The sequence below is a fragment of the Strix aluco genome, chromosome 1, assembly GCF_031877795.1.
Source record: "Strix aluco isolate bStrAlu1 chromosome 1, bStrAlu1.hap1, whole genome shotgun sequence".
Taxonomy (NCBI): domain Eukaryota; kingdom Metazoa; phylum Chordata; class Aves; order Strigiformes; family Strigidae; genus Strix; species Strix aluco.
The window spans coordinates 104,610,462-104,622,650 of record NC_133931.1 but is presented as its reverse complement, the minus strand read 5'-3'; the positions used below and the strand labels follow the sequence as shown (position 1 = coordinate 104,622,650).

At 47.5% G+C, this 12,189-nt stretch overlaps 1 protein-coding gene and 1 long non-coding RNA gene across 4 annotated transcripts in view; both read left to right on the top strand.

Annotated features, from left to right (window-relative positions):
• The first annotated feature begins 7,379 nt into the window (after positions 1 to 7,379).
• LOC141933660 (uncharacterized) lies at positions 7,380 to 9,519 on the top strand. The gene is made up of 2 exons (XR_012626174.1): positions 7,380 to 7,589; positions 9,135 to 9,519. It is a non-coding gene; the product is annotated as an uncharacterized LOC141933660 (long non-coding RNA).
• Positions 9,520 to 10,089: 570 nt separating this feature from the next.
• The window catches only part of SLC66A2 (solute carrier family 66 member 2), a 70,827-nt gene continuing 68,727 nt past the window's right edge, over positions 10,090 to 12,189 (top strand). For all 3 annotated transcript variants that reach the window (XR_012623877.1, XM_074829832.1, XM_074829822.1), the window contains exons 1-2: positions 10,090 to 10,171; positions 10,660 to 11,014. Coding sequence is in view for 2 of the 3 variants with exons in the window: in XM_074829832.1 (XP_074685933.1) it covers positions 10,812 to 11,014 (203 nt within the window). In the remaining variant the exon portion in view is untranslated. The remainder of the gene's footprint in view (positions 10,172 to 10,659; positions 11,015 to 12,189) is intronic.

Below are 12,189 nucleotides of genomic sequence, written 5' to 3'. Positions count from 1 at the left end.
CAAAGCAAACCTCCACATTGCTGCCTGCTTCCCATAATCATGGCTTCTCCGCTGTACATCCTTATCTTCCCACTCTCTCAGATTCTCCTCTGCCTTTCTCGTTGTAGAAAGAAAAATCAAGTAAGTTTTGCAGAGCTTGAGTGCTCTAGCAGCGTTACTGCCCTAGAAAGCTTCTAGATAAAACAATTTGAGCAATAATATGCATATTGCTATGCTTTGCATTTGTACATAGCCACTACCTGCAACCACATCGCTTTTTTGTTCTGTTGCTTAAATAATAAGAAACAATTGTTGCTTCTTACCTGTTTATTCATTGCTAATAAATCTCCTTTCACTTAGGGCTAGACAGTAGAGCTGTAGTATTTTTGCATTTTTACTCCTGTTAACAGCAATAGTTCTCTTGGCTTTCCCTCCTGCCAGAACACCTACATAAGCTTCGCAGTATTTTCCCCTGGAAGGCAGCAGTATTTATCCCTGGAGGTGGTGGAAGTGGCTCTGCTTGTGTCCAGACACCTTGGACAAAGTCACAGAGTCCTATTTGCAGTGAAGAGCTTGCAGGGGTAAAGAAATAGCTGGAAATACGGAGGAGCAAGCATTATATAACCAATGAATTTGCAAGAATTGCACTAAATCTTTGTAACGCCACATTTTAGCAATGGCTAGGTGAGAGTTCAACTGAAAACAAGCATGACTTGGTAAAGGCTTTTTGTAATTAGCTCTTCTTGTTTGAGAGGCAGGTCAGTAGGGTCAGAACAAAAAACCATGGTATCCAGCCAGCACAGCAGTGGAGGAGGGGCGATTAAAAGTGTGAAGGAGACTGAAGGAAATATTTCACCATGCATTTCCCCCTCCAAGGGTACCATTCTTTTAGTTTGTGGCCTCCACAGCGAATTTGAATGGCCCTCCTAGTTCAAATCTTGAGCTGAATTAAGCCACTAGTCCAAAGCTGGGTTTATGAAATAAAAAGGGAAGTGTCTGTAAAGCTAAAAATGGTTGTGGAAAAGTTCAAAGTTCAGAAAACCTTAGAAGAGATAAACAGCAAGATCAAAAAGATTTTGCTTAACAATGAATTTATTTAAAATAGAACTGGCGCTCTTGGCTTTGCCCTGCTGTCCTCTGTTCTCTCCCACCTCAGAGGGCTCAGTTTTTCAGAGTTGATCTGTTACATACACTTTCAGGGTCTGAAATCTGGGAATGTAAAATGAACCATATTTTAAAAGCAGTAATCCATGTTAGGCGTGCATCCATGGGTTAAGGGAAGCTGAGCAAAAATCTTTTTGTTGTTGTTGGTTTCAAAAGCAGAGGTTTTGCCAAGAACCAGTAAACAACCAGTGCTACCAGTGCTCATAAGAGTATTTACTGCAATGAGTAAAGAATACTTCATTTGTTAAAAGGGTACCAAGAAGTTTGTGTTGGCAATGAATACAAAAACGGGTCTTGAGGGGGTTAGAGAAAGGAACAAAAGAGAAGATTTGACAATATAAATTAATTTTCCATGCCAAAATATGCTCTATGCCACTTTCAGTAAAAAGTTTAGACTTTAGTAATTTTGAATTTAGATATGTCCTCTTGCTATGAAGCACATGAAATAAAAATAAAAAATAGGGTGACCTAGAGACTGGGGATCCATCTGCTTCTATCCTGTTTCAGAATTGCAGGCCTGTGCTGTGAACTCTTCACATTGTGCTTTTATGCTGAAATGGTATCCAAAGGCTGTTTCTCTTGCTCTTTCCTAGGAAAATTCCAGTCCCTACAGTGCTGGAAGGATAAATCAGGGTACCAGGATAGGAAATAAAAGTATGTTTAAACATTTATAGTCCTAAGCTCCAAGTTCAGTGCCACTACTATACAATGCCATGCTGTAAAAGCCTGCGGTGTGGAGCAATAAAGGAATTGTTTTGTAGAAATGCATTACTCTCGTTGTTTGGATGTTACATAAAGTCCCCTCCCTCTGCAGTTTGCTGACAAATGAGATTTTATATACCAGTCAGGAATACTCCAGTCACATACTCCGAGTATGTCTGGCTCAGGGCTGCTTTGAAATGGGGGTGAGAGAGGGTGTCTCGAAAAAAAAAAAACTAATATTACATTTGTGGTAAGAAAGAAAATGGAAAAATTGGTCCTGGAAGGAGAAAAGAGGGCAAGTATTCCTGAGCCACCATGACAGCTTCTCTGGCTGTAGATCAGAAGGCAGGATGCAAATCACACTGCAAATTTGGGGGTTTTGCTTTTTCTCTCCCTTCCTGACAGAGGCATGGTCAGTTGTAAAAGTTTTCTTTACAACCTTCTTTACAACTTACAAGAACAAGCTAGTTCTTGCACCACAGTCATGGTATTTCTGCTACCAAATTGTAGGGTTGGGTCTTTAAGTCATGCTGTGCTTGGTCTTTCCCTCTCTCTTCGGAAGCTCCTCTTGTGTCACTTTGCAATCAGAGGGACACAATGTGCAGAAAAAGTGTCTGGCTTTGCTAGGTCATCAGCTTTTATATGCTGAAATCCTACATGGTTCTTGCAAGCAAACATTTACCTGTTTCATTAAACAAACATTTACCTGTTAACATTTACCTGTTTCTTGTGACTCAGCATAGTGTAGTTCACTGAAAGCTTGTTCCACTGGAATACGTACTGGTGAAGACAACACTTTTCTTTCATCTGGTAACATCAGTAGAAGTAACAAGTTGCTGTTATTTCAAAGCATGGAAAGATGTGGTGAGTGAAATGCAAATGCTTCAGGCACAGGGGGGAAAAGGCATTCAGGTCAATGGTGTCTGGCAACTGTAGTGCTTCTTTGAAAGACAAGTCATTTGAGGTGAATATTAAAAGCTTGGGTGTTTGTGCATGGTTCAAATTTCAGGCTCTGTATCTTTGAAGATAAAAGGGTAATTCCAGTGGTTGGTTTTGAGCTGCTGCTCACAAATCCCCTTATTGTGAAACTTGTTCAGTCAGCCCCTTTCTGCAAGCTTCTCCAGAAAGAAAAATGACAGGGTTAAGGATATTCTCTATCAGAAGTTCCCTGTGTGTACTATGGGCATCATGTATCGCTAAGTAACTGTAACAGAACACAGGGCATAGTTTTCCTTGTAAGTGTTCTGCGCTGGGGATAAATGTAGGAGAGCAGAAAGGCCGCTGCAAACGCTTCAACTACAGAGGCTGGCGTGATGGCATCCTTTGGCTCTGTGAAGAGTTGTGTAATTTGTGACTGTGTGAAGTCACCCATCTAACTGCTGTTGACTGAATTATTATGTGGAGATCCAGAAATCCCTAGCTATGTTTCCCAAGCATGGCTGGTAAGAGATGCTACTTCCCATACTGCTTTCCGCTCCAGCCTTGTCCCTACTGTCTTTGGACAGTGAAGGTGGAGGAGCATTCATCCAGCAGTTCTCTCCTGAAGGGCTGCAGGAGGGAGCTGGAGGTGTTTGTCCTGAGTGGAAAAGAGAGCAGGGTCTGTTTCTCCAGCTTTGTGGCCCACTGGTGGCATAGCCGACATTGGATCTGGAGGCTGCGTTCAAATCATCTCGCAGTTTTGCTCCCTATGCTGGGTGTCATATGTGCACGGGGGAGCTTTCTTGAAGAAAAATTCAGTGGGTAACAGGCAAGTCTCTGCCAACGTCTGCTGTGAGAGCGAGACGAGGCAGGCTCTGCAGCACAAGGACAGTGATCCAACCCCACATGTTCAGATCCCACAGCCTTGTGTGGCTCTCTTTCCAGTACCTCACGATCCACAGCAGAATGTGTGTTTTGTACACAGAGATTAAATGTGGCATGGGTGTGTGTGTGTGTGTGTGTGTGTGTGATAGAAAGAGTATTTTTCTACAAAGTTTGATAAAAGAGGCTGTGCTGAAGAGGCTGGAAGCTGGGAAAAGGAGAGAATGGTTCGTCTGAGGACACACGTTTTGCTCTTCCAAAAGCTGTAAAGAATTGTGGCTAAAGTTTCCTGGGAGCAAACTGCAGCTCTGTGCAAGCTTAGATACCTTCCTTGGAGCTTCAAAGATAATTTATCACAGAGAAGACAACTGGAGTGTTTTCCTGGTACAGTCAGTTTAAATTCACCTTGAATTAGTGGAAAGCACTTACTATGGTTGCAGAAAACATGGGTGGATTTGAGCAAATATGAAGAAGAACACTGGGGAATATCAGGTGTAGAATAAACACTATGTCCTCTAACAGTGCAAGGTTTGTATCAGTGAGCAATGACAGTAACATAAAAACCCAAGGGCATGGAAATCTGATTCTTTGGCTATTTTTGTTGGGAGAAAAAGCTTGTGCTTTCTTGCCTGAAACAAAGATCCTTTGCAAATGTGCTTTTAAAACTGAAACCTTTACTGAGTGGCCTGCCTGTGAGATATTTGCAGCAGAGAGGGGGGTGCTAAGAGTATGACAGATATTTTGTGCAGCTTGGGGGCTGTAGGAGGCCCTCCCACCCCTACTCTGTTTAGTGCTTCACATGGCATTTGCCAGCAGGAGTCTTGTGGGTGCATATTCCAAGTGCGCCTGGCAAAAGGCATCTGAAACAGCAAGGACATACAGGGACAGGAGGGTGCCAAGGGACGCTGCCCGTGTAGGCTGGCACAAGTGTCACTGGGGCAGAATACTGCTGGAGACTTAGGCCTCCACAGCCAGGGGCAGGGGTGCAGTGGCACGGCCCTGCAGTGCAATGGCAGCGCCGCCCCCAAGGCTGCTCCCACTTTTGGTGCTTGCCAGAGGGCTCAGAGGACACGTGAAGAGCTTCACTCTGGGATAAATGTTGTATTAGTCAACAAGGACCTCTATAGGGGTTTCAGAAAATCAGGCTGCAACATTTGTCTGTCTCATCTAAATTACTGTCTTGGACTCAATTGTTACTCACACAATAAAGCTGGGTTTTGGGTTTTTTTCCCCCCTGCTGCAAGTAGACTGAGGGTGGGCAAGAGGGTGAGAGGGAAAACAGCCAGGACACCTGACCCCAACTGATCAAAAGGGAGGACATGCTGGACCATGTAGCATCACACTCAGCAATAAAAATGGGCTGGGGGCGTGAGGGGGTAGTTTCTTCCAAAGTAGCTGTTGCTCAGAAACTGGCTGGGCGTTGGTCTGATGGTGGGACGTGGTGAGGGATTGCCTTCACATCACTTATTTTTGTTCTTTTTCTTCACTTATTAAACTGACTTTATCTCAACCCATTAGTATTTTTTTCTCGGTTTCACCTTTCTGATCCTGCTGGGGGGGGAGCGAGTGAGCGACTGGGTGGGGGCTTCACTGCTGGATGAGGTGAACCTACCACACTCCCTCATTCCCTTCTCACTCCCCAGCATCAGCAGCTTCTTGCTGAATGCAATGATCTTGTAATTAGTAAGTATTCTGCCCTGGGGAGGGGTGAAGTGCAGGAGAGAGGGAGATGGTGCAGGGCTCTTTCTGCATCTTGTCAAGAAAGGTCCAACAAAAATGGCTTAATAAAATAGCCATTTTAATAAGACAGAATAGAGGAATACAGATAGCGAGTAAACCTTACATCCTGTCTGATGCTGGGCACCACGCATTGGTTCAGCACTGGACGGAGCCCGCATGGATTTTCCCACCGCACACTGTGCAGATCCCATCTGTGGAGACATTCCTTGTTTCTGGTCCTTCCAGCTGTTATATATTTTCTTAAGAGAAAACAACTCTACTCCTAAAGGTTGTTGACGCGAGAACTTTCTGGCTGCACTGTTAGACACAGGCAAGGATGCACAGGTGCCAGGTGGGAGCTGCCTGCAGGCTTCTCTGCTGCAACCCGCTGGCTGAGGTGACCCTGCAGCCACAGGACATGCGTGATGGTGGCATACGAAGAGCATGTGGGGAAGAAACGGTTGTAGTCAGATGGACCTGTTTGACAGAAGGCGTGGGTTAAGCAGTCCCGGTTCCAACTTCTTGCCTGTGTGATATGTTGTTTGTTTATTTCTCCACTAGCCTGAACTTTGCCCATTTTTTCAAAGGTTTGAAGGGTTCATGTATCTCTGCCAGCTGTCAGGTTGATTCCCGCTTCTCTGGCATGTTTGGTTTGGGGCTTTTTCTTCATTGGTCTGTGGAGATGGTAGCAGTCCAAGTACAGAGAGGAGTCTAACAAGCTCAGCCTGCGTGGTCCTGGTTCCCACTGCATGGTGCTGCTCATAGGTGGGCTTGTAGGCTGGAGGTCCTCCTGGAAAGTGGAGATGGAGTTCCTTTGCATGCCACTGGGTGCTTCACCCATGCTTATACTCACTGCTCTGTTTACAAAGGCCAGTGCAGGAGAAAGAAAAAGTGGTGAAGATGTGCAATAAAACAGTATCTCCTGTTAATGCTAGCTTGATTCTGTCCATCAGTTGCAAAAACGGGCTCACCACTGTTTGACGGGGCCAGGAGGTAGCTTTTGCCACCAGTTGCAGTGGGGTTGCTTTAGAAAATCAAAAGTGGAGAGGACAGCTGATTTAGTGATAATATATCTTGGTGTCACTTTAGTGATAATACCTTGAAAGGCCAATTTCAAGGTATTTAAGACCCATTTACTTCTTTTATGAACAGTACAGTGAATACTTCTTTTTAATCTCACCATGACTATAGTTGTAGAATGAGATATAATGTGATATTTGAAGGGATTTTGGCTACCGTAGGAATTCATATAATCCTTACAACAACACTTGTTGTGCAATGTGTTCAAGAAGTGACTTAGAGCTTATCTGCACTGTGTCTTTAGCCTACATCTTGCAGGGACTTCCTATGCTTGCTTCAGTGCAACAGCATTTCTCTAATGTAGAATATAAAATAATTTTAATACTCATCTTTCAAAATCAATTGACAGAACAACAGACGGGTTAGAAGACTTGCAGCAATCTGCTATTTTTGCTACTGCAGTAACTACAAGTGAAGCACCAACAGCCCCCCTCCTCCTGTAAAAATCTGCAAAGAGGTAGCTAAGGCTTCAGTCTTGAAACTGGTCCAACTTGTGTGGTTGATTCCTGTGTCCTATTGGCCCTACTGTCCTTCTGCTAGGAATATGGCTACATGGAGCAAACTGTAGAAATAAGCCTCTACTTACTTTTCTAATTCAGTGGACCTATTTGCAAAACAAAACCTTATGTAACAATTTTTACCACCTCTACTAATGTTATAATCCCTTTGAAAACATCCCATGTCTGTTCACCACTTTTAGCTTGCTTAAACGGTATCCAAAGATATTATAGGAACATTTCTTAACAAGTATAATCTCTATCAGATTTCTTAAACCGGAGTAAATCAAAGTTCTTGTTATGATTGGAGGTTTAGGGACTACGCTGTCACCAAAATGTTAACTGCTAGGAGCTAGTTCGTAACTAGGCAGCTAGAGCTGCTCGCATACTCAATTTCAATTCCCTTACAGCAGTTGTCATAAAAAGATTAATATTAGTCTTCAAAGACCTGGTGTGAAACACACTGCCTGCTTCTGTTTTCTGAATGGGTAATGCAGTTCTAGCAAATGGAGATGATTTTTTTTTTTTTTTTTTTGTTAAAGGGGGAAGTTTGCCAGTCTGTGTGGAAAAATAAATGCACCTGTTCTTTTTCTCCTCACTCAAAACCAAAGAATTGCTGTCTGGCCATGAAGCAGTACTGTTTCAACGGTAGGCTCTGCTTTTACACCAAGGAAGTGGTCCTTCTGAGCTCCCTCTCACTTTATAACTACCAGACAAAGAAAACTAGTTCGATGCAAAGCCTGGCAAGGCTGAGTGTTCTCATCTGGCTGCAGTCAGACCTGCAGGTTGTGGAACTTCTCCTTGATGAGGGAAGACTCTCTTCAATCACCTGTTATCACCCAAGCTTTAGATAAATTTTCTCCAGGGGACTGTCCTATTGGAGTCTTGCTGGGTCTGTTGTGGTTGGATATTCTGTGTGCTGGGCTGTCAGTGAGCACCTTAGGATGGCACGACCACCAAAGAAAGTTGCCCCTGGCTGCTTAGAATATTCTGAGACCTGAATGGTCCCTCCCTGGGGCTGGCACAAGCTTTTTGTGCAGCTGCTGAGCCTGCGGAGTTCAAGCCAACCTGTCATTCCCCCCCCTGCCCAGTGTCTGGCATCACTACTCAGTTTAGCTTACATCAACGGATTAACTCCTAAACTAGGACATTTTTCAGTGACCAGATCTGAACTACATTCACACAGCAATATGCTGTAATTTGCCATTTTTACCCTTGCAATTTTGAGTAAGGGTAAACAACCTAAGTTAAGGCAGTTGTCTGTTTCCAGTTGAGTACTTTAGAAACTTAATATTGTATGAAATTTGTTATCACATAGACTTGAAACTGTCTTGGAATTATTCTGGAAGCTCACCTGGAGAACTGGTGTCAGCCTGGGCAGTTTCTTCTATGTAGGTAACCATTACTTCAAAATATCTATTTTCTTGAGACAATTTTTCAACGTTTTTTCAAAACACTTCCATGAACAAAAGTTGGCTTCCTAATCAGGGCTACACTTATTTTCAGCCTGAGGCTTTAGACCATTGTGCTTAAGGAAGAAGAATGTGGCAAGGGCTCCCAAGAAAAGTTTGGAAAGAAGTTGGCATAGCTGCATGATTATAACAATGCACAAGTGATATATGGAATATGATCCATTAAATAGTACAATAAGTTTTAAATTATGCAGTTTATACATAATTTGATTGTTATACTCTCTCTGAATGAGTCAGATACTCTGAAATCAAGAACTTCAGGCTCCTCATCCAAAAATCAGAATTGAAGACTTCCACTGTGTATTTTTAAGTTGGACAATCAAACTTCCAGGTTTGTGGAATAAAGCATAGCTTCGTTCCCATAGCAGAGCTACTACCTCCTTGTAGGAAACCTGAGTCCTAACGTTATTATTGGTCACGTCATCTATGTGGGAAAGTGTTATGGATGTTTGTGTGATGGTACCTTAAAAACGGTCTTTGAAAAATACACTCTGCAGTAATGTGCAGGTTGATGTGCTGCATGTACACTGCAAAAACTTGCCAGGTGGCAGAAATGGTTGCAGCTGAGTAAGGTGCTGCTATGCAGGATGTAAACAAAAGGCTTCAGAAGCCCTCAACCAACCACTTCTATTTTTAATTCAGCTCCTTTCCATTCAAGACTCACCACAGACATTAGCAGTTGCTGATATATGACAGAAAATAATACGTCATTCCGTTGCAGGAAAACTCATTTCCCGCCTGTTGGATGAGCAGCAGGAGTAGTTTGGAGAAGGAAGGAGGCAACGTCTATGAAAGCGCGTTATGGGGAGCCCAAGGAGCAAGCTTGGACGACCGCTGTGCAGCCGCTCGTAAGGTTAAATGGATGAACCATCCCTTTTAGCGTCACTGAAGTTTGCCACCGCCTCAAGCAGCCGTTTGTGGGTGCAGCGCCCGTGCCACCCTGGAGCATCTGCCTGCAGCACTTGTACCTCTCGGCGGGCCCGGTGCGAGCGGCAGCGCAGGCCTGCTCACCGCTTTGGGTAGGAGATGCATTTTCCCTCCCCCCGCCACCTTTTATCGATGCCGTTGTGGGGAAAACCCTCTCTCGTAAGGAAGTCGTGCTGGTCGCAGTTGTGTTGCGTATAGTTAAGGACCGACTGCAATTTTGAGAGCCACGGAAATGTAATTTTCACGAAGCGTGACGGAGTTGCTCTGACCCCTTAAGGAAAAGGAAGCCGTCAGAGCCCGGGGAGCAAGACCTGGGGCAGCGCCTGACACCAGCCAGCGGCGGGGGAAGGCCCCGCCGGTACACCCGGCGCCGCCTCTTTCCCGGGGAGCTGAGCCACCCTCCGCCCTCCCGGGGCGAGGGGCCGGCCGCCGCAGCCGGCTGGCGTGCCCTGGGCCTGCCCGAGGAGCCGCACCGGTGCGGCGGACGGGCACTCACGACCCAGGTAGCGGCGGCGGGGCCCGCGGACGGCCTTCCCCAGTGACACGGCACCGGCAACGCCTGGTCCTCGGGACTCGGCAAAGCGACGGGCCGGCTCCGCCAGCCCCGCGGCCGCTCCCGCCACCGCCTCCCACCCCGTCGCCTGCCGCGGGGCCGCGCGCGCGCGGCGGGACGGGGCGGGGCGGCCCAGCCGCTCATTGGCGGAGGCGCGGCTGGTCATCGTGGCGTCACGGGCTGCCCAGGGCCCGCCGCTGCCGCCGGCCCGTGCCCCCAGCGGCGGAGCGGCGGCGGGCCGAGGGGGATGACGGCGGCCGCCAGAGCTCGGGGAGCAGGTGGGGCGGTGGCGGGCTGACTGACTGACTGACTGACTGACTGACTGACTGACTGACAGATACACAGACACACACACACACAGACACACACAGACAGACAGACAGACACACGGACGGACGCGCGCGTTCGTGTGGCTCGGGGGGAGCGGGGCGCGGCGGGGAGCCGCCGGCCGGCCGGGGAGCGGGCGGGTGAAGGAGGCCCCCTCAGAGAAGCGGCCCGGCGGGTGGGGGTGCCCTCCCCGCCCCTCAGCCTGGCCTCCCAGCCCTCGACGCGGGGTGGGGGTGTCCCCTCAGCGGCGGAGTGGGCGCGGGTGCCGCCCCTGGGCCGTGCCGGAGCCGGGGTTCCCCCTCCGAGGGGGGCGGGGGGGGGAAGCCGCGCGAGGGCGGGAGCGTCGCGGCGGCGGCCCCCGGCCCGCCTGTGGCAGGGCGGCGGCCCGGGCGGAGCAGCCCGCGGCAGAACCAGGCTGACGTCCCGTCCCCCTCCTCAGGTGCCGGCCCTGCGGGAGAGGGCGCAGTGACGGTGCCGCCTCCCGTCCAGGGGCCCGTGCGTGGCTAGACCCGACCTCCGCCGAGGAGCTGCCGCGGAAGGCTCCCCCCCGGCGCGACTGCCCCCGGGGCAGCCGCCCCGCGCCCCCCCGGCATGGAGGCGGGGGGCTTGGAGTGGCTTCTGGTCCCGATGCAGCAGCTGGTGTCGTGGGGTGCTGCGGGGGCCATGGTGTTCGGCGGCGTGGTGCCCTACATTCCCCAGTACAGAGACATCCGGCGGACCCAGAACGCGGAGGGGTTTTCCACCTACGTCTGCCTGGTGTTGCTGGTGGCAAACATTTTGCGGATACTCTTCTGGTAAGTTGGTTCCTTCTGTGTGTGTGTCTGCCCAGTTCTAAACGTTCTTTACCGGCTTGCTGGTTGTAGAGCTTTGATTTGGAGTATTTGAGGAAATAATGCGTTTTACGTACTTTCCCCCTCTCCTGAAGATCAAAATACTGCCGTTCCGTAAGCGGGTGAATCTGCATTGAGTAAAATGAACTGGACTCAGGAGCGCCGTCTGTTACCCTTCCCCGGTTTGATTATCAGCGCTCCGGTGTTTTAAAATGCAACTTTTTAACTCGTCAGTAAAGAGGCTTATTGTAAGTCAGATCTCTTTTCTTGCTGACTGTATTTTCTGTTTCCCTCGCCCCTCTAGCTCTGTTCTCAGAGCGAAGGCCCGGGTCAGGCGCACTTACTGTAGCATCTAGTTGGTGTTAACGTCACTGGGACACTTGCCATATGTTCTTGCATTTTCCTGGGATGCCAGCTGGCTTCAGAGGGGTTCACTTCTAGGGCTCCGTGTACAACTACAGAGGGAAATATTAATTCTTTGATAAGTGGGCAAAAGGTGGTCTGTCTTTCAAAGTGAATGATTTTTGTTTTCAACACCACTTTCAATATTTAAAAGCGAGTTTGTTTCCATGTTTAGGTCTTGTGCTGTTGGACCGAGAAAATGTTATTAGGGTGTGATTTCCGTGAATGAATTTTATTAACTTACATTCCTCATTACTACTTATAATATAGATGCCACAGCACTGGGAAGGTACTTGAGAAACCAAAGATAAAGTGGTCTTGGAAATTACTGCAACTAAGAACAGTTATTCTGAGAATATTTTGACTACAAAATACTGCTTTGTAGTCCACAAAGAACTGATAGGTAATAGGCTACATCCTTTTGTTGGTTTCCAGTTTCTTTTTAAAGCTCCTCTGACTCTTTAAGTATAAGGAACTTCCTGGATTATTCTGCAGCAAAATGCAACATGTAAGTGCTGTGCTGGAGTGGAGAAAACAGGGGATCCTTTCTTGGGACCACATCTGGCAGTCAAACTGATGAGATGTCACTAGATCAGAGCTACTTGTTGCATTGGACCGGTGTTTTCCTGGGGAGAAGTACATGGAGCAGCTGTTGTAGAAAGCAGAGGGCAGAAAGGAAGTAGTGGAACTGGCAGGGGGAGCAGAAGTGAAAAGCTCAAGTTGACAGTTTGAGAAAT